This window comes from Lissotriton helveticus, chromosome 1_1 (assembly GCF_964261635.1).
Source record: "Lissotriton helveticus chromosome 1_1, aLisHel1.1, whole genome shotgun sequence".
Classification (NCBI taxonomy): domain Eukaryota; kingdom Metazoa; phylum Chordata; class Amphibia; order Caudata; family Salamandridae; genus Lissotriton; species Lissotriton helveticus.
Window position 1 is genome coordinate 807,577,296 of NC_136057.1, and position 27,664 is coordinate 807,604,959.

A 27,664-nucleotide genomic window follows, 5' to 3' on the forward strand; every position below is an offset into this window, starting at 1 on the left:
CAAGGGCCCTACACTCGAGACCATTTCTTAGGGCACCCACGTGCTACATACACAGCCTTTTCTCTAAACATTGCCCAGTCCAAGTCCTTTCCCCAATCCTGGGCCGTGGGCGGTGACAGTGCACCCCATCGCTGAGCTATATTCCTCTTAGCTGGCATAAGCCCCAGTGTTACCCATTGCGCCATGCAAACATTTAAATCAGTTGGCTTCCAGATGTTCAGAAGACACCTACGGGCCTCCACTTGGAGCTGAACAGACAGAACAGTGTTGATGATGTCGTGGATTTCGCGCCAGTAGTGTTGTGAGCACTCCCAGACTATGTGAAAAAAGGTTCCCAGTTGGCCACATCCTCGCCTGCAGGCGCCTTCATCTACCCTTCCCATTCTTACCAGTTGGGGCCCCGTTATATAGATACGGTAAAGAAGTTTCAACTGAACAAGGCGGAGACAAGCTGGTATAGCTACGACTCTGGGGGAGGAAACTGCCTCCTGCCATTTCTCGTCATCCATTACTATACCATCTCTGATCCATTTCTCTCGGAGAGCCTTGAGAGGGTCCGAAATATTATTAACCAACTTTTTGTATATCAGGGAAATGGTGCTATCAGGGAGATGACCATCTAGTACTCTGTCTTCCAATGGGGATGATTCCGGCAGTGTGGTACCAGGCTTACGGTGTGTGTGAAGTGCATGTCGAACTTGTGCATATTGGAAGCGCTCCGACTACGCCATGTGATATTGTTTCTGTAGCAATGCAAAGGGCTTAATATCAGTTTTGTCCCACAGATCCCCTATGCCGGTGATACCTATGAGATCCCATCTGTCGAACCCCTTACTCTTCCACAGGTCACCCAATCACCCGGAATCCCATAATAGGGTTGCGAGCATTAGCTTCCGTCTCCAAACTAAACGGGAGGTAGCAGCATGCCAAACGTGTACTGCATGTGCGGTAGGGCCTGTTAGTGGAAAGTGCTGGGGCCTAGAGTAGAGGGCTCTACTGAAGGTCCCCCCGAGAGGAGCCACCTATCCATGTTGTATCCCGGGTTACCGGGCTGGGCATAGGTGCAGTGGTTAATGGAGGACTAATGCTCCCGTCGTACCAGGTCAGTTATAGTTTGGTGAGGGCAATACGAGGTTTACCATTCCACAGTAGCTCCCGCTGGAGGCTTTCAACCTCCCGGAAGTATGACGCAGGTATCGGATCCATGGAATTCTGAAGCGCGTATAGAAATCTGGGCCGGGACATCATCTTAACACCTTCAATGCTATATTAATTCCCCCCTGGTGCTGAACGCTGCAGATCCCCATTGAGCATGACGAGCTCAGCTCGTCATGAGCACACGAGCAGTGTACTGCATGACGAGCTGAGCTCGTCATGAGCATGGAAGGGGTTAAAAAGGGCTGCCTTTCCTAACGGGGAGAGGGGAAGAGTCTTCCACCTGGTGATATCTTTGCGTAGCCGGATCAGTGGGGGCTGGAGGTTACAAGTATAATGGAGAGAGGGGTCCAAAGGTAGGAAGATCCCCAGATACGTGGCTTGAAGACCACGGGCGTGCATCAGCGCTGTTGACGAACTGTTTTTAACTTCACTTACAAGCTGACTACGAGCTGCTGCTCATTTTTAAGATTCTTTGCTTCTCTGTGCACTCGAGCTGACTACTAGCTGCTTGCGCACTGTTTAAACTCCTCATTGCTTTTGTGTGCTTATGCTTACCGCGCATCCATTTTTCCTGATGGCAACGCTCTTTCCACTTACCCGCTCTTGACCCCGGTCCGCCCCGGCTGTGTGCCGTTTGTTGCGGAGGGTCCCAGCACGAGCGTCACTTCCGGTTCCTGCATCACTTCCGCCCCCTGCCTCTACACCGTGCAGGTGAGCGGTCTAGTGTTTTACGTCGACCAGTATAAATGGCGAGCTGGAGGAAGCGCAGCGGACGAGCGCAACGGGAGCGCCGACTTCGTGCCGAAGTCGCGCACAAGTCAAGCCCGTCTGCGCCCGTCCGCGGCCGACCGAGGCCGGAGGCCATGCATGCTGCCCGACGCATCACGTATTCCTCACAAGATCTTCATTCCTTGTTCCTCTGTGCCCCTCCTGCCCCTCATATTATCGCAATTGCTCAGAAATACAACATACTATCTTCCTCTCCTCCCACTACTCCTCTGGCCCCTCCCCCTTCCATTTGTCCCTCCAACTCTGTCATCCCTACACTGACTAAGCCTAGCCCTCCGGATAATCGTCCCATATCACTAGTCTATCTCAACACCCGTTCCCTCCCCAAACATCAACTTGAAGTCTTCCAACTTCTGGATAGTGGCACTATTGATATTTTGCTTCTCACAGAAACTTGGCTTCACGCTGACTCCTATCCTGACATCTTGGCCGCCATACCTTCGGGTTACTATATTCTCCACTCCAATAGGACCTTCGGTAGAACTGGCGGTGGAGTCGCGGCCATTATTCGTTCTAACCTACAATTCACTTCCCTCACAACCCCATCTATAACTAACTCTGACATTCTCTTGCTGAAATTTACATCCCCCAAATTTTCCTTCATCTGTGTTTTAGTTTATCGTCCCCCTGTCAGTATGCCCGCCTTCCCTTCATTGTTTAGTAACTTGGTCTCGCAGCTAGCCATCAATTCCGCCAGAGTCTTGATCATTGGCGACTTCAATTATTGGCCACTAGACCCCCTCGAATCCTCTCCCTCTCTTGAATTCTCTGGCTTATTACTTGGTTTAAATTTCTCTCAACATATCTCTGTTGCTACACATAATAAGGGTCATACCTTGGACCAGGTATGGACCACCAATTTCGATATCTCTCCTCCTCTGGTTTACCCCTGCTCTTGGTCTGATCATTTCTTTATTTCTTTTTCCCTACACTTGTCAATCCCCACCTGTCCTCCTGTACTTCATGATTTCACGGCACGCAACTGGAAGCATGCTGACATTTCTTGCCTTCATTCGATTCTGGCTTCCACACTTCCCCCTGCCCACTTCGACCTTAACTCACAGGCAGCCTCCCTCGATCAATGGCTGTCCCAAGCCAGTGATGTAGTTGCCCCTATCAAAGTTATTAAATCTAAACGCCCTCACGATGCTCAACGCTGGTTTACTGCTAAATTGAAGGCTGATAAACTCCTTCTTAGACAGGCTGAGCGCCGTTGGAGGCGCAACTATGATCCTTTACTAAAGTCCACCTATATCGATCTATTGAAATCTTACAAAATGTCCATCATCTCGGCTAAATCCGCATACTTCTCCCTGAAAGTCATCAATTCTACATCCAAGACAAAAGAAATCTTTTCGATTGTAGCCGAACTTTCCCTACCTGATCGAGTCACGCCTCAGCCTCTACCCGCACAGGCTTTGTGTGATTCCCTTAATTCTTTTTTTTCTGACAAAATCTCCATGATTAAAAACAATATTCCTTCTACTACTTTGTCTCTTGACAGTGTCCCTCCTCCCCTGAACCCCCATTCCCTGTCTGAATTCCCTCCTATTTCTTTGGACACCTTTTTTTCATTACTTCAGGCTGTTGGCTCTGGCTCCCCTAATGACTGTTGCCCCCCTTCTATTCCAAGAGATGCCTTCATGGCCTGCCCCGGCCCTCCTCTTGACCTCTTAAATCGGTCACTCTCTACAGGCTCTGTCCCCAATGCTTTCAAAAGCGCAGTGGTGGTACCCATCCTAAAAAAACCTGGATCTGATCCTGCGATTCTGGGTAACTACCGACCTATTTCCCTTCTCCCTTATCTGGGGAAGGTGTTGGAGACTTACGTCACCCGCTGCCTTAGTACTTTTATCGAGGAAACCCATTTCCTCGATGATCGACAGGCAGGTTTTAGACCGGCTCATTCCACAGAGGCAGTGGTGGTGGCGGTTATGGATACCCTGAGACGGGGGGCTGATAAGAACCTGGCCCAGGCCCTGGTACTATTAGATCTATCGGCCGCATTTGACACGGTCGACCATGACATTTTGGTCGACCGTGTCAGAAATGCTGGCATTTCTGGCCCGGCCCTGTCATGGGTGGTATCCTTTCTTCAATCTCGTTCCCAATCGGTTCATTTGTCTTCTTTTTCTGCTCCTCTGATTTCTCTATCGTGTGGTGTTCCCCAGGGTTCTGCTTTGTCCCCTCTTTTGTTTAATCTCTATTTGCAGCCTCTCCTTGTCTCTCTTCGTCACTACTCTGTCACCACCTTTAATTACGCAGACGATCTGCAGCTCATTTTTCCCATCGACCCTTCCCCTCTTTCCTGTTCTAATTTTCAAAAGACTATGCTTACCATCTACGAGTGGATGAACTTCAGCCAGCTGAAGCTCAATCCTAGCAAAACAGAGCTGGTTTTGTTTGGTGGGCCCCAACATCCTTGGTCTCCCAATTTTTGGCCCCCTGCCCTCGGCTCCCCCCCCTGTCCAGTTGACACTGTAAAGAGTCTAGGCGTTACCATCTCCAGTGACCTTTCGATGCGGCCGCACATTAATGCTGTAACCTCGGCCTGCTTTTATCATCTCCGCAGAATTTGGAAGATCCGAAGGTTCCTATCACAAGAGGCCCTTATTCTTGTTATCCTGGCCCTGGTTACCTCACGCCTAGACTACGCCAACTGCCTATACGTGGGGATCCCTGCTTGCCACCTTTCCCGACTCCAACTGGTACAAAACCAGGCGGCCAGATTAATTTTTCAGCAACCCAAACACCAACATGTCACCCCGATGCTGAAAGCTTTACACTGGCTCCCGGTTGCGCAACGTTGCATCTTCAAATGGGTTGCACCATTTTCAAATCTCTTTTTGCCACCGCTCCTGTCTTCATTTCTCTCTGCTTGCACTCCTATGTTCCTTCCCGACATCTCAGATCCTCTGCCCACAATCTCCTGATCACTCCTAGGTTTAATCGTAAGAAGCACGGTGGCGCCTGTTTTTCTTTTCTTGCCCCATTCACCTGGAACTCTTTTCCTCTCCCTATCCGTCTTTCATCTGACTACTCTACTTTCCGTAAAGTCTTGAAAACTCATCTGTTTTGTCTTGCCCACGGTTGGCTGTTCCCACTTCCCTGCCTTCTTCCACTGGTCATTGAGCGCCAAGAAACCAATTGGTGTATGTGCGCGGTATTACGTTTTTTTAAACATTTTAACATAACATACGTAAACCTGTCGGAACGAGTCTGTAACGGACACCCACACGGCGGAATCGGCGGCTCTCGCGCCACTATGAACATGAGGGATTTGCTCCAGTTTATGGAATAGCCGGAATACCTTCCAAAAACTGTAAAAATGTTCAACACTACACTCTGGGATCTCCATGGGGAGGTCAAATAAAAGAGGATGTCATCCACATAGAGGGAGATCCGATCTTCCCATTTTAAGGACCAACGCATACCCCTAATCATCAAGTCTTGACAAATCCAGGCAGCCAGTGGTTTCAGCGCTAAAGCAAATAGCAGAGGGGACATAGGGCAGCCCTGGCGGGTCCCTCTGCCCAGCCGCAAAGTAGCAGATTTCTTGTTGTTGACCACCACCTGGGCCATTGGTAGGGAGTATAATAACTGTACCCATTGAATGTACTTTGGACCAAATCCCTGTTTCTCCAACACTGCCCACAAATATGGCCACTCGATGGTGGCAAAGGCCATAGCTGCGTCCAGGGAAACTATAACTGCCAGCCCCAATATAGAAGACGCCCTGCTCGATACCTCGTGGACTCTGCGTAGATTCAGCGCCGTGTCATGGTGTGGTATGAAACCCGATTGGTCCGGATGGACCAAAGTCCACATCACCGTCAGGAGGCGAGTAGCAACAAGCTTAGCGAGGATTTTGGGCTCCGCATTAAGCAGAGATATCGGTCGGTAGGAGCCACAGTCGGTCTTTGCATTTCCTTCCTTATGTATGTAAATGTACAGGAATTTATATAGAGCAAATCACCAAGCGGTTTCTAAGCGCTTGCTTAGGGAACCCGTCCTGGTATTCCCCTGTGAGATAACCCCGGCAGGGTATCCGCAAGGTGAAAGCCAGGCATCCCGCCGCGAGGGGCCGTTGTGGAGATTAAGCAAGCTATTGCCCAGAGTCGCAGAGTGTGAACCCGTGAATCGAGTAGGCACCGGAGCGAGAATTGTCGAGTCCATGGACATTTTAGGACTCAAGACCCCGCCGAGCCGGGAATTGAACCCTGGTCCCAGGCTGACCTCTGCTTCCAGGTCTGCCTCCTCTAACCAGTGAGCCACACTTCTCCACTGTATGGTAACTATAGTGGCAGTATGCTGGTCCAATGGCAAGATGCCCGTTTGCCTTGATTCCTCGTACATGGTCTTCAGGTACGGGGCCGGCATGTCAGGTTAAAGCTTGTACAATTCGATCGGTAACCCATTAAGGCCCATGGCTTTGCCCGGTTTAAGCGAACGGATTGCTGCCGCTACCTCCTCGTTAGATATGTCGCCGTCCATGAGATCACATTCGACCCCCGACAGTTTGGGTAAGGGAATGTCAGTAAGCAGCTGGCGGGAGTCCTCAACCGGGTAAGGAGCAACCGAAGTGTAGACAGCCTAGAAGTGGGCTGCAAAGGAGTCCACAATAACTTGCCGGTCCGACAGGGAATTATCCTCTGGGCCTCGAATTACCGGGACAGGTCTGCTTGACCATTCCCTCTTGTCTAACCATGCCAAGAGTTTCCCGGCCTTATCGCCCATCTCATATACTCGACCCTGAACTGCTCTGCCCATGGCCTTTGCTTGGTCTGTCGCTAGCGCCCTGTATTCCTGTTGTTTGAGTTTGAGAAGATGGAGTTTGCCGGGTATGACGTCCACCTCCAATTCCGTCTCCAGCCTCCCCACCTCTGCCTCCAGTGCCACCATCTCTTTATGCTGTTCCTTCTTCTTCCCTGAGATTATAGAAAGGGCCTGACCCCGTATCACAGTCTTGAATGCCCCCCAAAGCACCTGGGGGGACTCAACCAAGCCCTCATTCTTATTGAAGTAATTATCAATAGCTTTAAGGAGCTCCCGTCGGATATGGGGATCACGCAGATACCATGGATTGATGGGGGCCACACGACCCACCTGCTGGAATCCGAGCGACAACTGGAGCCAGACTTGCGAATGATCTGAAATGCCTCTGGCTAGGTGTTTTATCTCCCAGTCATGGGAGAGTTGGGATGCGGATAACAGAAAATAGTCAATTCTGGACAAACTCCCATGAGCGCCTGAGTGAAAAGTATACTGGGCGATGTCGGGATGAAAAGCCCTCCACCCATCCGCCAACCCAATGGAATCTAAAAATTCCGGCAACCAGCTGTGTGAGCAGGGGAGATCGCTTGAAGGGTGCCGGTCACAATGCCCGGAGACCACCGAATTATAGTCCCCTCCCAGCACCAAGAGGCCTTCTGGGATTTCCAACAGCAGCGTACCCAGGTCCCTAAATGTGGAGGCTTGAAGGCCCCGGGGTACATAAATCGAAAGGAAGGTGACAGAACGGCCCTCCCATGTGCCCGAGACTCCAGCATATCGTCCTCTTGCATCTGACCAGGTGTCCTGTACCACGAGGGGGAAGGATTTTTTCATCAGTATGCCAACTCCCCTGGAGCCCGTGGTAAACCCAGCGTGGGCCATCAAGACGTAGCCCCTCTCTATGCAGCACTTTACATGTACTTCCGATCAAATGGGTTTCCTGCAATGGAACGATGTCAGGTGCCTGGTGCTTAATGCACTGGAGAACAACACTACGCTTGATCTTATCCCCCAATCCATTGACATTCCAACTCATCAATTTAACCCCACTGTCCCCGATCAATGCCATCTCTAAGTATACTGGAATTCACAGAATGCAATGCTGCTTTCCCAGTCAGCACATCCAAATCCACCGCTGATGCAATCAAAGTTACAACCAAAACATTAAACAAACCACCCCAACTCCCCCCCTCTTCCCCCCCCACCCCGCTGCCCTGCCCTCTGGGCTGAAAATTGCCCATGAGAAAAAGAAAAGAAATCAGCAGAGTGCCTGTCGCCCCAGAAAAGATTCAAGATAGAAAAGGAATAAACCCTATAAGGGGGGGGGAGGCAGGGTCCGTCCCACCTAAGCCCAGAAGGTCCACATCGTACCCCTACAAGACAAATATCTCAGGTATGTACGAATTCACTTACCCATCGACCATAAATCCAAAAGGAACCCCCCACCCGGTCTCTTCACCCACCCCAAGTGCAAACAATACAAATACAGCCTCTGGTAGAAAGTCAATTCACCGCAAACAGTACAGGCCCAGCCTTTGGACGGGCGTCATCTCAGGCTGGTTGACTACTGTCGGTGCCACCCCCACCTTGATCGGCCGGGCTCCTCGCTCCTCTGCTTTCGACCCAGTCAGCTGCTGCCTCGGAATGATCGAAAAACCACTCTCGCCCATCCGCCGCAATACGGGGACGGGCAGGGAACAGCATGGAATACTTCAGGCCCTGATGTCTGAGAACGCGCTTAATCAATATAAACGATCGTCTTTGTCGCAGTACCCGCTGGGTGAAGTCCGGAAAAAGGAGATGTCGTATTTCTCATAGCGCAGTGGGGCAACAGCTTTGGAGTTTTGAAGGATAACGTCTCTGTCGCAGAAGTCCAGGACCCGCGTCAACATGGGCCGCGGGGGAGCGACCGGTTTGGGACGGTCGCCCGGGATCCTGTGGGCGCGCTCCACGACGAAGAACTTACTGAGGCCTATAGGTTGCAAGTGTTTTAATATCCTGTTTTTTTTATCTGTTTCTATGGAGGGCAATCCATCTCTCCACTCTTCATCTGGAGTTTGTTTCTGTCCTTCCCAAATTTCTCCTTCACGGATTGAAATGCCACCGTGTGATCGATGAAGATGTGACTTCTCACCCATCATAGTTTTCAATTAAGCTAGATATAGCGTGGCATATTTCACATTTCTTCTTCTCTGTAGTAAGTTGTCATGAATGATCATGCGTCTCTTGCACCTTGAGAGTACACTCTGTGTAGATTGAGAGAGTTAATTTACTCCATTTCCTATGTCAGATGGAGTACTATTATTATTATTATTATTATTATAAACCATTTTATAGCGCGCTCTGCTACTGGGGAGTATCCTGGCGCGGGAGCGAGAAAGGCAAACAGCAAAACATAAAAAAAAGGCCTCTTAAGTTACACTTTAAACAGGTGTGTTTTCAGATGTTTTTTGAATGCAGCTACAGTGAGTGTGGAGCGCAGATGAAGAGGAAGAGCATTCCAGGCGCGAGCCACGACCACCGCGATCGACTGACCACCAAGTCTGGCACGTTTGAAACGGGGAAGGGATAGTTGAAACAGAGTAGAGGATCTCAGGGTGCGTGTAGGGACATAGCTAATAAATCTTTTTCTCAAATACTGGGGGCCTTGATTATGGATAGCACGAAACGCCAGAACTAGTGACTTGAACAGGATGCGCTGTGCAACCGGCAGCCAGTGGAGTGTGCGCATCTCAGCGCGAACGCTCTTCCATCTAGGAATGTTAAATAAAAGACGGACTGTCGCGTTCTGGATAATTTGCAGGCGTTTTACCAGGTAAGAGGGGATTCCGCTGAACAATGCATTTGCGTAGTCCAACCTGGCCAGTATGAGCGCTCGCGCAACAGACTCCTTTGCCTCCCTTGGGAGCAGAGGAAAGAATTTGCGGAGCATTTTTAAGGTCGCAAAACAGGTGCCAGAGAGTTTTTTAATGTGGTACTCGAATCTTAAATCCTATACTATACTATAGCTCTGTCATGATAGTCTGGCTCTTATGGGTCGCAGATGGGCACCAGGAGGTGGCCTGAGAATACGTGATCTATGCAACTTTTTGATAATTACGACCTTGGAAATGTTTGTCCTGACAAAGAAGTCTGTCAGGAGTAACTCCATAAATGTCTCCGGCTTGCCGATAGCTGTGGTCTCTGGCAGTCCTGATATTATTAAGTATGACTCGCGTTTCTACCTCCTCTTTCTCTTTGCATCTCCAGTACACCCTGCATTTAAAGGATTTATTAAGACTGGCCAGTAGTACAGTCTTCCAGGTCTAAGACTTGTAGCATGGCCATGTCTGTGTTAGTTGCCTTCTTGTCCATACACTCTTTGAGAAGATCGGTTCTGAGAGATAGCATGTTAATTTTAGTATTTATGGACATAAGTCTTTCATTCATCACCACAAGCAGTGTTTTTGTGATGCTGCCTCTGTCGGAAGTTGGGCCTGTGATTAACTCTGTGCTACATCTGTGCCACTTTATGCTTTTGGATTCTCTGCTCACCTAGAGTTCAATGTTAATTTACTGTCTAGTGTACATTGGCCATCTTCGAGTGGTGGTGCATACGAGTCATTGTTTTCAGCTGCTATTGTATCCTGCTAATATCAACGATATAGCCCCCTTTGGTCACCAGCGTAAAGCTGCTCTGCAGCCTCCTCCTGTCACCCACAGACCCCCTCCCACTAAGAATGAATTCTTCTCATTTGGTGCACAGTTCCTATATCTTACACACAGCACTTGTGTTTTAGGCCAACTCCTGCGACTGGCAGACTAGTATCCACAGTGCAGCCAGAGATCACTATTCTGTTTCTAGAGTCCTCTCAATGATGTGGCCTTAGCTTTGCCACTGATCATTCTTGGTGGCCTTACCATTTTGCAGTGCTTGTGCTGTAAATGTGTCTGCTTACATGCTTCCATCACTTGTCCTCCAGTCAGCAATCCTAAGGATGGCCTCAGTACATATAAATGTAGTCTCTAATCAGCTTTTTGTCCCATTTCATAGAGCTTTGCCTGCTGTCTCATCCGATAAAACTGTTGACGCAAATTTTATTCAAAATGATTTTACTAACAATGTGCCAAGTTTACGTTTAAAAAAACATATATTAGATGCAAAATTTGTAGTGGGTAATCATACTTTAATGTAATAGCCCTGCAAATGAATAAAAGTGCTGATTTAAGTTAGCCTAGCTGTTGATGCTATGTTAGTTGTTTGCGCACAATGTTTTTTTACATTTCAAATGCTGTATTTTGCCAGAAGCCTTCTTTTAGGTAGTGAATAGGCGTTTGTTATGTATTAGACGACTGATAGTGAGTACCTCAGCAAGAGAAGAGGAGGTGATTGGAAGGATTATTCATGGGAAGAACTGTCTGGACTGCAAAACATCCAACTGTGTAACTTTTCATGGTTCAATGTCTGAAAGCTGATTGTGCTCCTATGAGAAACTGGGGAGTTGCTTATTCCCACGAGTTTGCTGATATTCTATTGTAGGATGAAGTAGACGGAATAAAATAATGCTGCAATTTAGAGTTTGTGTGTTTATATTAGTGTGTGTTCCTAGAGTAGAGTAGGATACCTTCTCTGACCGGAGGCACTCCTTCGAGTGTCTGATGCCTCTTCTCCCTACCTCCCTAAAAGATATTTGCGTTCTGGGAAGAAACATGTGGCAGCTGTCCCTAGGATAAACAGAGTTCGGAGTGGTAGAAATGTTGGAATCCGCTACCACACTATATTCGGCTTGAAGCCAACTATCTTGCCTGTTGCAAACTCCTGAAAACCTTTCTGTTTCCCTGAATGTTCAGCTGTAGTTTGGTGATGACTCTGTCTTTAGCGCTGGGAGGCCTTCTGGTAGCCATGCACTATACAAATGCCAAATTCATTCATTCATTCATTCTTAATGAGAGGCTGCCTTACTTAGACTTTACTGAATTGTCTGCTGATATATTGGAGCTGAGAATATTTTCCAGCTTATAATGCAAAGGGTTCATGCTTGTGCTTATATTACTCTCTCTCATCAGAACTCTATATTAGGTTTCCCAGCTGACAGCTTTTTCTCTCATTAATCTATTTTATTTAGAATAGGGATTTTCCTTTTTGGAACATGCTTGTTGTATTATTACCATATTAACTGTGATTCTAACAGACATTTTGTTCTTTTTTTATAAGCAAGTATCTATTGATGGATTATATTATAGCCTTGTAGCCCACCGTAGCGGGCAATACCGGCTATTAAAGGCCCGCTTCAGAGTTAAAGGCCCAAGGCAAGGACTTTAATAGCCGGTATAGCCCAGCTACACAGGGCTTTAAGGCTATTAGAACATTCTCCCACTAGAGGGCATAATGTTCTAACAAATTAAACAAAGGCCTCTCGGAGTAATCCCCTCGGACTTCGAGAGGCCTTTGTTTAAACAACATTTGAATATTGCTCTGCGAGCCTTTACCGGCCCGTAGAAGCAAGGAGCACTCCTTTGTCTGCAATGGAGTGCTCCACATTCCAATTTTCTAATAACCTGTAATGTTGGTAAATAATGATACCCTGGCGTTCGTTATTTATTGAGTGCGATAAATAGAACCTATTACGAATTATTGGGGAATATGCAGATTTTGTTGTTTAAAACACTAAAATCCATATGGTATGGTAAATACATTACACATTTCCCTTGTTAAATTTCACCAGCTTTATACTGCTGAAATTTAACAAACCTTGAGGTATTTAACACATCTGATAATAATTATCGGATGCGTTAAATAACTTTTAACTCTTAATTCCGACCTGTGCGTAAACAGGGCTTTACGCACTGGTCGGAATATAAAGAGCAGCTCATAATCAAGCCCTTAGAAGTATCTTTGAAGCACAAGTCAATTGGGCAAGTAAACATGAGGAGCCACAATCTGAAATACCTTTGAGTATGGCTATATCAGATCAGAACTCCCCTGTTGTATCAACCATTTACTTTTACGTAACCTCTAAGATTCGAGAAGCGCTAGTCTGAGCAATGCTTAGAATATGTAACTGAATTTTTCTCCAGAAAGTCCCATTGGGACTCCAGCAAATTTTTTCTTCTGAATTTCTAATGGATATTGCATGTCTGCATTAGTGTCAAAATGTTAACGGAGCTGTTTCAGCTGACACATTGGCCTAGGCAGCTACACACAAGCTGATATGGCTCTAAGGGAGTTTTCAAACTTGAGGTTGGAAATCTATTTCATAGAGTAAGGCTGAAATGCCTGCTTAACTAAAGCTTTTAGTGGTTTCCCACAGTTCTCTGGTATTTTTATTTAGGCCACTGACTGTCATGAACTCTCTTTTTTTTTTTGGATCATCTTTAAGACCTGTGTCTACAGGGGGTTAGGACCAGTCACACATTCATTCTAGCATTCAAACTATTTGGTACATTTGGCTTATTCCTGCGGGGCTTGTCTGTGTCGCTATTGCACTTCCGTACCTAAATGCGAACGTGGGGTTAATTACTCATTAAAGGTGTAAGCTGCTTCTTCTCACTCAGAATTAGATGCTACATGGGCATTCCAATAAAGAGCCATGGTGGCCTCCTCGCTGTCAGAGGAGAGAGCGCCCAGGGAACCCCACAGGGGCAGACTTCCTGTTGGCGTTCTTCACCTCATCAACCTTGTAAGGTACCCAACAGCGCCCGACTGGCACTCTGTCCTTTAACTTCTTCAGCCTTTGGGATAGCAACTGAATATATACTCACAAAGACACAAACCCTCTCTCCCTCTCAATCCCTGTCTTCTCTCCCCCGCCCCCTCAAATTCAATATCTTCCTGTCTGGCCATGGAGTCCGCATCCCCTACACAGATGAGCGGAGCAGCTAGCTGCATTCGCACAACATTCATAAAATGCCGCGTATTCATTTTCTATGTAGTGCATTCATGTATAAATGTTATTAAAGTTACTACTATTCTGATAATTTGGGGAAAACCTAACACTAATCTTTTGTGTCCTCTTTAGGTTGGTACAGAGGATTTGCCTTAAAGAACCCCAATAACAAGGTAAACGCTAAGTACTCATAGTGTGAATTGTGAAATAAACAGAATAACTCAATTGTAAAATGTTATAGATTCATTCTGCGTTAAAGACATACAACATTGGCAGGACTTCGCTAACAGTTTGCTGGACCAGTGTTACATCTATGTTTGTTTAAAATACGACGCTGCTTATATTATCACTTCAACCGGTTTGCAATTTAATTGTCATTATCATAATTTGAGCAAGGGAGCGAATGCAAGAAAAGAGACCCGGGTGATGGTGAAAGTGACTGAGGGAGGAAGCAGGAGTAAAAAAAGGACCTGCAAGAGTGACATTAAGAGGCAGGAAGTGAAGTAAGAAAAATGCTGAGATGGAAGCTGGACTCTATCGCCTTCTAAGGAACGCTTGCACGTGCATTTTGTAAATTAAGAACTGATTGATTCAAGTTTCTGAAACACAATTCTTTACCCCTAGGGTGGCAGTATTGTACCTCCTATTAATATGTGCTGCTAGAGTTAACGTTATCTCCAGGGCCCTTCGTTTGGCACATATTGGCTATTTTCTTTTATTTTTTTCTTTCTGTTTGTTTGAATCATGATGCAACAAAATTCTCTATAATCATCTACATTCTTGAACTTTTCACCTGAAAATAAAAGGGATACAAACATCTATTGCAGATCTGACAGTTGTCTTCTTCCTCATCTGGTCCCATATAATACTTGGAATAATGCCGTAATATAAATGCAGCATGTCCTCGTCAGTCATAAAAAAAAAAATATCCCTCCTAGTGGCTCAACGAGTTAACTCTCAACTCCGATTCGGGCAATAACGTTTGATTACGGCCTATCTTATGTTCAGATCTCGGCTTTTCAACATTCAACGCATCCATTTGTGTTAATAATCATCGTGACATAGTTTAAGGCTATGTTGTATGTGGTCACACAAGTCAAGGTGTTACTTTCATTGGTTTTAGGTGATGGATCAAGGAGCCCCTCCCTGTTCGGGTTCCTGGCTTGCTTACAGCTCTTGGAGAGGATCAAGTCTGGATAATCTCTATTCTTTAGTTTCATTGTGAGCGCCTCGAGCTGTAGTTTAAAATCATTGATATGATTACAGTTTCTCCAGATCTGTAGGAATTGACCATAGGGGAGAATCTCACATAGTGGTTGAGGGTGGAAACTGCTGAATTTCAGTAGGCTGTTCTTATCTATCAGTTTTTGTAAGTGTTGGTTTTGAGGCTCCCTTGATTTTTTTTGTTGATTTAAAAAAAAAAAAAAAAAATTTATTGGGATTTTATGAGTTTTACATCAGTCATATACATTTCTTGTTACGGTATGGTTAACTCTTAGGAGAGTAATAAAGAAGGAAACGAAAGTACCGCCAGAGGGAAAAGAGGGAAAAAAGAAGAGAGGGATAGGAAAGCCCAGTAGGAAGGAGTACTGTACACAGGATAGGCATCATAACAAAAACCCTGACCCTTCCCTGCTGCAGATTTTGTTGATCAAATGCGACAGGCCAGCGAAACTTGGCGTCTTTGGTTCCGGCAGTTCATGGGGGATTATGCAGGGCAAGAGACCTGTCTAGGGCCTCCCACAGCCCCCTGGTAGACGCCTTCCATGGAAAGTACTGCATTGCCAAGCTGTTAGCTCCTCTTAGGTACCTAATCCAGTTTAGCCAAATGTGAAAGGTAGCTTTGCTTGAGTCTTTCCAGTTGTTTAGGACTGTTTTGACCGCAGCTGTCAGCAAAAGGTCCATTAGTTCCTCCTCCTTTTCCGATGTGAGGTCTGTCCTTATGACCGCTGTGACAAGGGAGGTAAAGTCTCTGTTTGGTTTGCGATTGAAAACCTCGTCTATTAAGTCAAACACCCTTCCCCAGAAAACCTTGAGTGTTGGGCAGTGGAAGATTAGGTGTGCTAAGTCCCCTTTCTGTGTGTTGCAATTCCAGCAGAGGTTGTCCTCCCTAAGGCCAGTGTGTGTAGGCGGTCTGGGGTCCAGTATACCTTGTGGAGGAGCCATAGTTTTGTTTGTGCTAGGACTGGGGTGATCTTATTTTGTGTGGCAGAAATCCAGATGCTTTCCCATTCATGCTCGCTTAACTGGGTGTTTAGCTGTTTGTCCTAGAATTCGTTTATTTTAGCGTTGAGTTTAGTGTTATTTGGGCGCAATAGCTTATATATGTGTGATACTTGGTGTCCTAGTTTGTTGATGTTCGCAACATATCGGAAGATCGAGGGTTGGGTGCTGACTAGTTTGACCTTTGACAAGTCTGCCCTAACTTTTTAGGCAGCCCTATAAAGGAGGCTGTAATCTAAGGGACCAATTGGTACAAACTCGTCCCAATGCCTCCTCTAAGAAATCAACAACAGTACCACAGCTTTGGTGTCTTCAACCAGTAGTGGAACATTTCCCTTGTGGTTCATGTAGCTTATGCCACCTGGTCAAAGCAACAAAATTGATTGACTTAGGATTGGAAAAGCACTGGGTATTGCGAAAACATAACAACTGTAATACATCACACATAATATACACATTACCTGCCCTTGCGATATGAGATACTTCGGTATGATTTGTAAAAAGATCCATGTTTGCAGAAGTAACATCTGATGTAAGAAAAAACCCACAAAGAGGCCCTGATCTTCCTTTACCTCTCTGCAGCGTTGAACACCGTATCCCACCACACACTCACCAAGAGGCTGCACCAGATCGGAATCCTGGAAGAAGCACTCAAATAATTTTCATCATTCCTCTCAGGATGCATAAAGAGAATCCACCTACCTCCCATCACCTCTTAACCAACAAGCTCCATTGGCTGCGTACCTCAAGGGTCATCCCTCAGCCCCACCCTCTTCAACATCTACATAATGCATGCCTCTAGCAGACATTGTCAGAGCCCATTGTATCAACATCCTATCCTGCGCTAACTGCACCTAGCTCATTTTGTCGCTCTCAGTGGACTCCACCAAGACCAAATTCCACAACTGTATGAAGAACGTCACAACCTGGACGCTCATCACGGACAAAACCAAAGTGCTGATGTTTGGCAACAATGCCTCCTTCTGGAATGACACCTGGTGGTATGCTGAACTTGGACCCGCCCCCACACCAAAAGACCACGCCTGCAAACTCAGCATCATCCTGGACAGCAAACTTACCATGAAAAGACAGATCAACACAGTCTCCTCTGCCTGCTTTCACACTCTCCATAAGCTCTGAAGAATTTACAATGGCTCTCCGTAAGCACATGAAAAAACTGTCACGCAAGCCCTAATCATCAGCCGTCTGGACTACTGCATCACACTGTATACAGGAACAACCACAGATCTCATAAGAGGCTCCAGACAATACAGAATTCAATGAGAAGATTGATCATCAACCTGCCCAAACAGTCTCACATCTCCAAACACTGGAGGAATCTCCACTAGCTCCCCATCCAGAAAAGATGCCAATTCAAGCTACTGACACACATCTGCACGACCAAGGACCAACATACATGAACAACCGCCTGAACTTCCACCAACCATCCAGAAACCTTCGCTCCGCCTACCTTGCCCTGGCACAAACACTGCACATCCGCAGCAGCAGAGGCTGCTCCTTCTCCCAACTCGCCATCAAGTCCTGAAATGCCCTCCCTTCTTACCTCTGACGGACTTGAGGAAGGTACCCTCACTGGTGCTAAGCAGAGCTTTCCAAGTACTGATTGATGAGAATTAGTAACTATTACCTAGAATCAAACCATACTGTGGAGGCCCTCAAATGGGTCATCTTCAAGACAGTAGAGAATCCCAACAAAAAGACAGAGAGTATCCTCTCTGAAAAAGAACAATGGTAGATTTATCATCTGCAGACACATTAGACTGGACTGAACAATAATATTCTGTAGTTATCCATGAGAAAATGAACAACATGACTACAGAGTCTACAACTCTATATACTATATACTGTATAGAGCAGTACTATTTTGCTCTCTGCATTGACCACAAAGCTCCTCTCGGTATACCCAGAAGTTTATTCGCTTTTTTTTAAATACAGTTTTTATTGGGTTTTTATATTACATTTCTACAGCAACAATTACACACTCACAAGTGCCATGAGCAACACCTTAATAGAGAGTAGTGGCATGGGTAAATGAAGGACACAGACATATATAGCAAATATTAATATACATAATGTAAGTGCACAGGAATGGATACCTCCACCTACTCTGCATGTTGAGTAGAAATATACAAGGTTGTTGGATATACAACATCAAGCATTTTTTTAAATCAAATAAATAATTGTCCGCAGTTTTAGAGGCCCGCTAAGAGCTGGAGGAGTCTAAGAAATCTGAAAGCAACTCTCCCATACTGTTATCATGTCTACACATTTTCAGCTGAATCTCCTCTTTCCCCACCCATTCAGCAACTTCCGTATCCAAGCACTCCAGACTAGGTCCCACAGTGCCCATCCATGTAATTGCCACTCAACGCTTAGCAAGCAGCAGGAGTATTTGTAAGAACTTGAACGCGATTTTCAGACCATTGGGTATACGGATGAATCCCAAAAGGCAGGCGGTGGGTTCTTCCGTACATGGAATAGCTGGACATGGAATAGCCACAGTGGCCATCACTCGGTCAACCACACCCAACCAAGATGCGTGAACCGGCAGACACAACCACATCAAATGTAAAAAGGACACATCAGAGGGATGGCAGCATGGACAATGGAGTCATGTAAGTGCAGTGTAGAAAATGAAAGGCATTTCTCGACTTGGCAATGAATCTGGCATTGCTCAAAATGGACTTCACCAGGCCGCACACCCTAGCCCACTGCGAGTCCTCAATCTGAGTTACCAGCTCCCTGTTCCAGGCCTCCCTGGCATGGGGGAGCAGTTGAGGCCAGTCAGCTTTCATGGCTTTACAAAATAAGGTGATTAAATAACGCCCTCCCCCCAACTCTAGAAAGTCTCTGAAGCTGGATGAAGAGCTTGGGCTGGGTATGTCAGCCATATCTCTTTAACTGTAGAGGTTAGACAAGCATGTTGTAAAAAATGCCCCACCCCCAAGTTAAAACTAGTCTTAACGGCATTGAGGGAAATAAATTCCTCATTGGTATGCAGGTCTTCCAGTGTCTCACAACCCGCCGCCTGCCAGGCAGACAAGTTCACTAAGTCCAAAAGCACCCTAAAGGCAGGAAAATCACAGAATGCAATTTCACAGTGTGCTCCCAGAGTAAGGCAGTATGTTTGATCAAGTAAGGCACATGGCCAACATCTCTACCGCCCGCCATCAGGATCTGTGGAATAGCAAAACCTCCAGTGGGGTCCGACAAGAGCCTCTGCTTCCATGTTTCCTCTTCTGTGAACCAATGCGCATCATGCTGCAATTGAGATGCTAAAAAATACTTCTCTAGGTCTGAGGCTGGCTCTCTCCTCCAATGGGTAAATATCTCTAATCACCCTATTGTGTCACCCACGCCTAGATCAGGGAGGAAATTAGTGAATGCACCTGCCGGAACACGTCCGTGGCAAGACAGTGAAACAAGTGTTGAATGGAGTAAAGGCATCTAGGTAAAAAGGCAAAGGAAAAGAGTGTTCCAGAATTGGACGGAGGACCGCAGAATATTGTATCACAAATATTCCTGCTCAGTGTGTGCGACGTCCACACCCAGATAACGAAATCTTTCAGTTTACCACTGAAGAGACAATGCCGGTAAGGACTCCGACAACCGGGGAGGAGAGATCCTAGAGGTAAGAACAAAGACAGCTTCTAGTTGATCCGTAGGCCAGAGAGCTCCCCCAGATGTGTCCAAGCATTCCAAAAGCAGGGGCATGGAATGTGTGGGTGCTTTCACATAAAAAAGGGGGTCATCATCATAAAGTGACACTTGATGGGTAACGTTGCCTCTTTTAATCCCCCATTGAGCCATCTCCTGTTGGATCCAAATGACCATTGACTCTAGGGTGATAGTGAAGAACAGCAGGGAGAGGGAGCAGGCCTGACGCATCCCTCTGCCAATCAGCTAATCAGCAATGGGGCGAGTGTAAAGCTGTCTCACCCAGGCTCTAAAGTGCGGGCCCATTCCCAGTGCAGCCAGCACCTGCATGAGGAACTGAACTTCCAGTCTACGGTACCATAGACTATTGGCAATATTTATGGACACAATGGTGTGCTCCTCCTCTCCCTCCACCTCATGTAAAACATGGGTTAACCTCCGGAGGTTTATAGGTTTGAACCTGCATTGGTATTTGTGTAATACTGAGCGTCATCTGAGTGCCAATGCCTTACAAAGCACTTTCATGTCCGTGTTGATCATAGTTAACAGTCAACAGGAGGATGGATCGGAACTTTCCAAACCTGGTTTCATCATCATAGAGATGCAGCCCTCCATCATGGACTGGGGAAGTACTCCCGGATCCTAGGCCTCCAAGTAGACCTCTAGTAGATGCTGGTTAAGGGAGAGGGAACAGGCCGGATAAAACTCCGCCGGTAAACCTTTGGGTCCTAGATCCTTTTCCCTAGGTAATTGCCAAAGTACCACCTGGAAATCCTCTAAGTTGAGATCGGCCTCATGGTCCAGCACGTTTCCCCATTATTAGGTATAAAACCACAATAGCAAATATAGGCTAATTTGGCATTCGTGTAGTGTTATTATTTTCTGTGTATTTGTTCTTTTATTATTCCCTCCTCCTTTTTTCATTCATTACATATGTGGATACAACTGCTATGAATTTTTGTTTTAGGAACAATGCAGCCTACGTCCACATCAACTGACGTATGTGGCTATAGCTTCTTATGCCCTTCCAACAAGAATTGTGACGTATTGGACACCCACAAGGAGTATGATATACTACGCCGGCTTGGCGTTTTTAAGTTTCACAGAGCTCCTTCTTTGACAAGATACACAGTGAAATAAGTGAAGTGCACTATCGGGGGTCTTGACACTGAACTTTTTCAGAATGATTTACCTTTTGCTAACTTGTTAATGGCTTCCCCCTTATCTCTACCTGCAGTGTGTGACTACCGTCTCCGTCTACATTACCCTATGAGCCATAGTACGCCCCATTAGAAAGTATTTAAACTCACTGAATTAATCACCTTCAGAAACCGAATTTACTAAGCAGGCCCGGACTGGCCATAGCGGGCACCGGGCAATCTCCCGGTGCGCCGCACGGGTGGGGGCCGGTTTTGGGCCCCTGGGGGCCATTTTTGTTACAGGGCCCTGTACCAAAATCGGCCGAAAACCGTCCCCGGCAAAGAACTCGGCGGCACCCCCAAACCCCCGCGACGAAACACGTGTCGGCTGGTTGTGAAACCAATTAAAAAATCTACAATAACTACAGCAACAAGAACCTACAAATTTTGTTTATTACTGTTGTTGTTGGCATATTCGTATTTTATCTCTATGATTGGGAATGAACTACTAAATAACATTTCAAGTGAGTGCATATGGCATTTATGAATGGAATGTTCACTGATGTTAGTCACCTGTACCAATACTGCTTAATGGGACACGTGGGGCTAACAGGAGAGTAAAAATATCTTTTATACGTCTGCCATCATGTGTGTGTGTATGTCTGTCTGTCCGTCTGTCTCCATTAAACTTTCCCCAAAACTGCTACTTTTTGACTAGTTTGTGCATAGAAAGTTTTGATGTGATCGATCTTGCAGGGTCTGAGAAAAAGAGGGGGTGCCTAAACTCATATTCCCCATTCATTTTCCTATAAAAACTTTAGACACAGCTACAGCCCAAAGTGCTGAATGGATTTAAATGCAGCCTCTTGAAACATACTATAATTAAGAGTCCAATCTCTCAGCGTTGTACTTGATCTCAAACGTTATGAGTCGCTTCATTCCGAAAACAGCTTTGATCCCTTTTAACCAACACTTGTTTAGTTGTAAAGACGACTTCATCAGAGCAAAAAGTACCAAAAACAATAATAATTCTTTTACTTATCTGTGCATAATTCTTACATGCGTATACAATACATATTATCACCCGTGACTTCCAAGGTGAGATTCTGATTGTACATGCACGCAGTGAGCTTTGTGAAAAACCACCCTCTATAAGGGCAAGACATTTCTTAGCCATTTATTCCATATTTGACATGCAATAAAGTTCAAGACCTTAGTTAAATTGAGGTTAAAACGATAATACTTCCAACCAGAGCACTCGGGACCTTCTTAATGCCAACATAAATGAAATAAAATCATAAAATTAAATTTACTTTATGCTCACACCTCCTGATCTTTATATCCGACATCACAAGGTCACTTATAATTTAGGTTAATAATACTCAGAGCCCACATGTAAACGTCAAGAACCAATCCATTTGTAACATAGCCAAAGCGAGACCTGTGAACAAAACAGGCTTAAACATAGTGGTTCGCCAAAAAGAAAAAAGAGGAAAAGGCCACTAAAGCACCTTGTGAGTCTAGGGGGTAACATGACGCGCATTTACCTAAAAAATCTGGATAGGCGCGTCTTATACTGAATTAATTTGCACCAAATTTGTCAGAAAGACATATCTTGGTCCAGAAAGAGTGATGTTAGTGTTTTGGTGTAAATCTGTTTAGGAGAAATTAAGTTTGAAAAAAAACTGCATATTTAATGCTGCTGAAGATCTGTAGAGCCGACAGATCTCAAACGGAGATCTGATTGGCCACCACCACCTCAACCAGGAAGTGGTGGCAGCTATTTTAGGACTAAACGAAAAACAAAAATACATAAGGGAGCATGATAGGGATTTTCTTACCCCCTAGGCCTGGTGGTGGAGTCCCAGAGGGCCCGGGGTGGGCCAGGGCCCAGGGCAGTGGGGTAGGTGCCAGACCATGTCTGTTTTTTGGGAGGGAGGGCAGGAGGGTGCATGACCCTTCTCCCTGAGCTGTTTGTTCCATAGGGACCCCATCCCATGAGGCCCATAGTATCTTTTAAGGGGAAGGGGGCACATGCCCCACCCCCGCTGCACAAGCTATTTCTGGCCCCAGGACCCATCACCTGGGTTGCAGTCTAATTCATTGGGGGGGGGATGGGTGGCACATAATGTTTTAAACTCTAAAAACCACAGAAATTCTCCAGTTAAAGTTCTCAAGTAACTTGTGCCGTAAGGTAACTATAACTTGCGACCTTGTCATGCACTGTTAATTACTCCACATATTACATCACTCCTAACATATATTCTTTGAAATCATTGACAGTATCACTGCAACATTTTAAATGAAATTATTGATGAGAAAACTGTGCATGGCAGGGGTGTTAGTTAAAGTTAGTTACCCTAGGGCACGAGTTATAGTTACTTCAGATAAGTAAGGGGTGAATTTCTGTGGTTTTAGAGTTAAACATGTTATGTTGTAACTGAACATTTCCCCTGACTATAATGTTACTTTAAACATTATTTTTTTCAGTGAAACTATATGTGTATTTATATATGTAGGGTCGGTTACAGAGAGCTGTTGCAGAAAGCCACGAGTACCGGTTCGGGCACAGTTGGCTAAAAACATATAGACCATAAGTACCTAGATGATGTTAGGGATCATTGCCACTCCTAGTTCCAGCTCTTAATTTTTTAGAGCATTGATCTGATTCCCAAATACAAAATAAAATCAGATTAAAATATACTAGGCAATTTTGACTCACACTTTACAGATCTCACTCACAATTTAATTTAGAAGTGTTCCCACGGCAAGGAGGTTGAGCCTACTCGGCCACATTAGTTGCCGGAGTGCCGTACTGATGATGAAGCATGCTACAGGAGAATTCCGGTGGGCGAGGGTCTCTTAAAAAATCTTGGGGTATTTCAAGTAAAATAAGCTTTTTAAAAGGCCTGCCACTGCTTGGACAAAGTATGGCTCCTTTTTTCAGTAATTTATAAAAATAGAAATATTTTACCTTAGTTTGCAAATTTTGCAGCAGTTTGTGTAGCGTATAACAGGTCAATAATTATGCCAAGAAAGCCACAGCCTCGGAAATCAGATAATTCTACTGACCCTGGAGTACGGGGAGTATATGTTGAGAATGCACCTCCGACAGTCTTGTTAAAAGTGACACTTCAGATTATGGCGTAATGGCCTGCATTCGCTTGGAACCAATGATGCATAACAGCAATATCTCTTTGTGAACATTTGCTTTTCCAATGTCTTCTGTGTGTGCTTAAAATCACGAGGTTAACGCCAAATGGATGGATGGCTCTGGGCTTTGTGTACTGGAAATCACTACAGTACTGTTTATTTTCTTCCCCGCTTCACAGCGCATCTTTCTTACTTGTCATTGTCTCTCTCACATCTCAATAGCAAGGTCCTCAAAACATCAACTACATCACAAGGGCTATCACTGGGTAAATCTTGACTTTTTATTGCACGGGTTTGAGGTGGTGGTCTTTTTTTTGTTTTTCTTAATATTATACTTGTTATAGTGAACCGATAATAAAATTAGATATTACAATGAAGATTACTTCTTATTTCTTTTTTCACCAAAATCCCTTTGTATTCAAGTCACATTTAAGAAAAGGTTTAATTACTGGTACGTTGTCCTCGAAAAATACTACTGTGCTCAGTACCTTGTGCAGAGTAACTGTGGTCAGTACTTTGTGCAGAGTATCTGCTCCCTGGAGACAGGTGTATTCTTACATTAAATATTAAAATCCTTTGGCGCACCAGCCACCCTTCTCCGTTCTTGGCCGTCTTCTGGCTGTCTTTCGACTTACTTAGTACTACAGCCCCTGATGGTTTCTTTTTACACTCGCAGCTCTGTTTTGATAAATACCCAATTGATTATTCCACTTAAAAAGGCTCGCAGCTTCAGGGCACAGGTTGAGGGTACACTTTGGTTGGCGGCGTCCACCCAATATGTTTCCGTCGCCCATGCCAAGAAGTTGGGCCCCATTAAATATGCTGACCTTGTCCGGGTATAATTTTCCGACGCCGGACTCATTCAGCAGCGCCTGTATGTTGTCTGCTTTCGTTCCGAGCAGCAACGTGCAGGCGGTAAGGCAGGGGGCTTTCATCTCCAGCTGGGTTAAAGACAAAGGCCTGATGTTAAAGGGCCATCAACCCTCCATTTGTTCAAGTAGCTTCCTGACTGGGAGCTCTCTCGAGCATATCACCCAGACCTAGATGCCTGAGCAATAGAGGGGAAACAAAGGCACACAGCTTGTTATCCCCTCACAAGTCCTTATGAGAATCTATGACTTGGAAGCAAGCTCTTGACTTGGTTCAATCGTATATAAAAGACATAGGAATGCACTGGAATGACCGGTTTATCTGCTTGTACAAGTATTTACATGAATCACAATTTAAATGACACCATTTTTAAAGTATTTCTTTTATAGTACAACTCTTCCCAACGTAGGTGTCAGAACGCTTCACAACATATGCACACGTTATAGATTGACAATCAATCAGATGACTGCTCCTCGCCCGTGGGAAGGTTGATCTTACTGCCTATCACAACAAAAGATCTCAGACGCATGGGATTTTTAAAGTGATTTCATTACCCGTATGTTAGAGATTCAGTTTTATAAAAGTCGTCACTAATTGCTAATTTCTTATTGTTAAATATCCTATGGCTATACAGTATTGTCTGTAATGTTTGAATTAACATATCTGCAGAATATCCAGTTATAACTATCTTTCGTAGGGAATATGATTTGCCATGGTCAAAATACCAAATGCGTTGTGAAACGTGCATTTTTTCATAATGGTCATGTTGCCAAAATTGTCACTGTATATAATGGTGGTATGTTTGCTAGGTTAATACATTTTATAGTTTTGATATTCACAATTGGAGTTTCTAGGATTTTTAATACAATGCATGAAATGTGCTTTGTTCTTGGTGCCACGCTTTGTATGCCTAGTTTGTAGAATCTAGTAGCTTGTCTACTGTAGTTAGTTGGACACCAAACATCATTCACTTTTGGGCTACTCATTTCTTCAGACAGGGACTTCAAGGTTCAGGCTTAAGTACTGATTAGGTTTAATTTGTTAAATCTCATAATGCTCTCAAATGTACTCATGATACACCTGCTAAACATATGTATGAGTCTTAAGATATGCTATCACTTCTTGTGATGTCATTTCCTGTGAGGATTTGATGCCACTCCCTGTGATATCACTTCTTGTGATGCCACACACAATGTCATGCGCTGGGATGACACTTGCATACTGCCTTATTTGGTTAGCCCCCCCCCCCCATCTTTTTTTTTTAGGACAAGGGCCCTGCATAGGTTGAACTAAATTTATGGTTTTATATGAAGAACAAAAGTTAATGAGACTTTATGGCTATGATGCTGGATATTTGATGGCACTAATAATAACTTTAAGTTGTTTTTACCTAGCGTTAAATACCACACATACCTTTTTTAAGCGTTGTAAATAACACATATTGCTATTAACTCGATAAGGTACCCACCCCAGAAGGATGTGAGGCTGAGTTTCCCAGCGGGAATTAGGAGGCATGAAACCAAGAACATACCATTTGTCAGAACGAACACTCCTAAAATATACATCAAGATCGAGGGGCAAAATAATGTTGCTTAACCTACGCCTTGGAGCAGAAAGCAAACCTAAGCCGTCCGCAATTAGAACCCAGCAAGTCGGGCTCCCATGTCTTGTAGGGTGATGAATATATCCGCAGCAGCTGTGGAGCCGCGGTAAAATGAAGGGCCGCCGGCGCGTCCCTCCTCTCGTGCCCCGGCCGGGCATTGAGCTGGAGAGCAGACAGACAGACAGAGCTTTTGGTCTGAAAGTATGCCGCGGCCTTATGTCATGAGTGACTCAGGGTGACGCACGCACGTTCTCCATCCACGCCGCAGCTGCAGAGCAAGTGCCGCGCTCTTAATCCAACTTGAATGCTACCGCACCCCATCATACACGTTGCCGACTGGTGTCCCGGAGTCACCCTAATGCTAAGAGTCGACGCGTGAAGCCATAGCTGCGATGTATGAGGAATGCTGCTGTGAACTGCTAGCACAGTAGACATCGGAAGGCTTTCTGCTTTTTGCACAAGTACAAAACATTTGGAAAGAAGTCTAGATTATTTCTATTAATCTGAGTGAAACTTATTGATTTATGCTCCTCTATAGAAAATATTTGGACTACTGGTGTGCCACACTTGCCTCTTGTGTGAACTTTGAACTTCTCTTTAGTAGCCAATAAGGACCGCTTGGAAGAAGTTTATATGACATGAAATATGTTTGTGAGAGGTTTCATGTATTTCTATTCTTGATGTATTGGTGGTCTGACAGTGGACCTTACTGAGGCCGACAATGGGCCTTTGTAATGAATGTGGAAGCCCTCAGCACTGAATTATGTTGTTATCCTGTGCTTGCATAGCCAACCAGACATTCGGCCTCTTGACGTTACTAGATAATTACTGTGTTTTTAGATGCACTCGTTCTTGTCTCTGTGATCGCACGTGCATACTTCACCTGACTCTCCTGACTTTTTAGGTCTCGCCTCTCAATGCGCAAGCGCTTTGAGCGAGACTATAGGGGCTTAAACAAGGTTTACCTAGACTGGCGATTTACTGGCGATTTGATGCTGTGCCCGTGCGCTTTTAGGTCCGTGCGCAAGCGCATTGACCTAAAATGCGCGTGCACATCATCAAATCGCCATCTGTTCCCCAGCAGCACTCCTCCCACACCTTTGAAGTGAAGCTTAGCTTCACTTCAAAGGCCCCTGCTGCTTCGCACTATTCACTGCCCCAGGCCGTGTCTCTCCCTCATCGCCGCTCTCCCCGCTCCGCCCCCTGCTGCGGCCGTGTCGCATTTCTCCTCCCCCATCCCCACAGCAATGCCCTCCGTCTTGTTCTTGCTGCCGCCTAACTCGTTGGAATTGCCAACACAACAGTTACCTGCGCGCCTTAGGCGCACGGGCCAATCGCCGTTTCTTTACAATGTCCCTCTTCAGAGGTTGCGTGGGAGAATTATTTTTATTGTTTTAATTGATGCTTTCTGC

General features: G+C 45.5%; 1 protein-coding gene across 2 annotated transcripts in view; it reads left to right on the forward strand.

Moving 5' to 3' along the window:
* Positions 1-27,664, forward strand: part of DOCK4 (dedicator of cytokinesis 4) — a 1,604,094-nt gene that overhangs the window by 399,149 nt on the left and 1,177,281 nt on the right. For both annotated transcript variants that reach the window (XM_078674485.1, XM_078674490.1), the window contains exon 3: positions 13,719-13,759. In XM_078674485.1, coding sequence (XP_078530611.1) covers positions 13,719-13,759 — 41 coding nt within the window. The remainder of the gene's footprint in view (positions 1-13,718; positions 13,760-27,664) is intronic.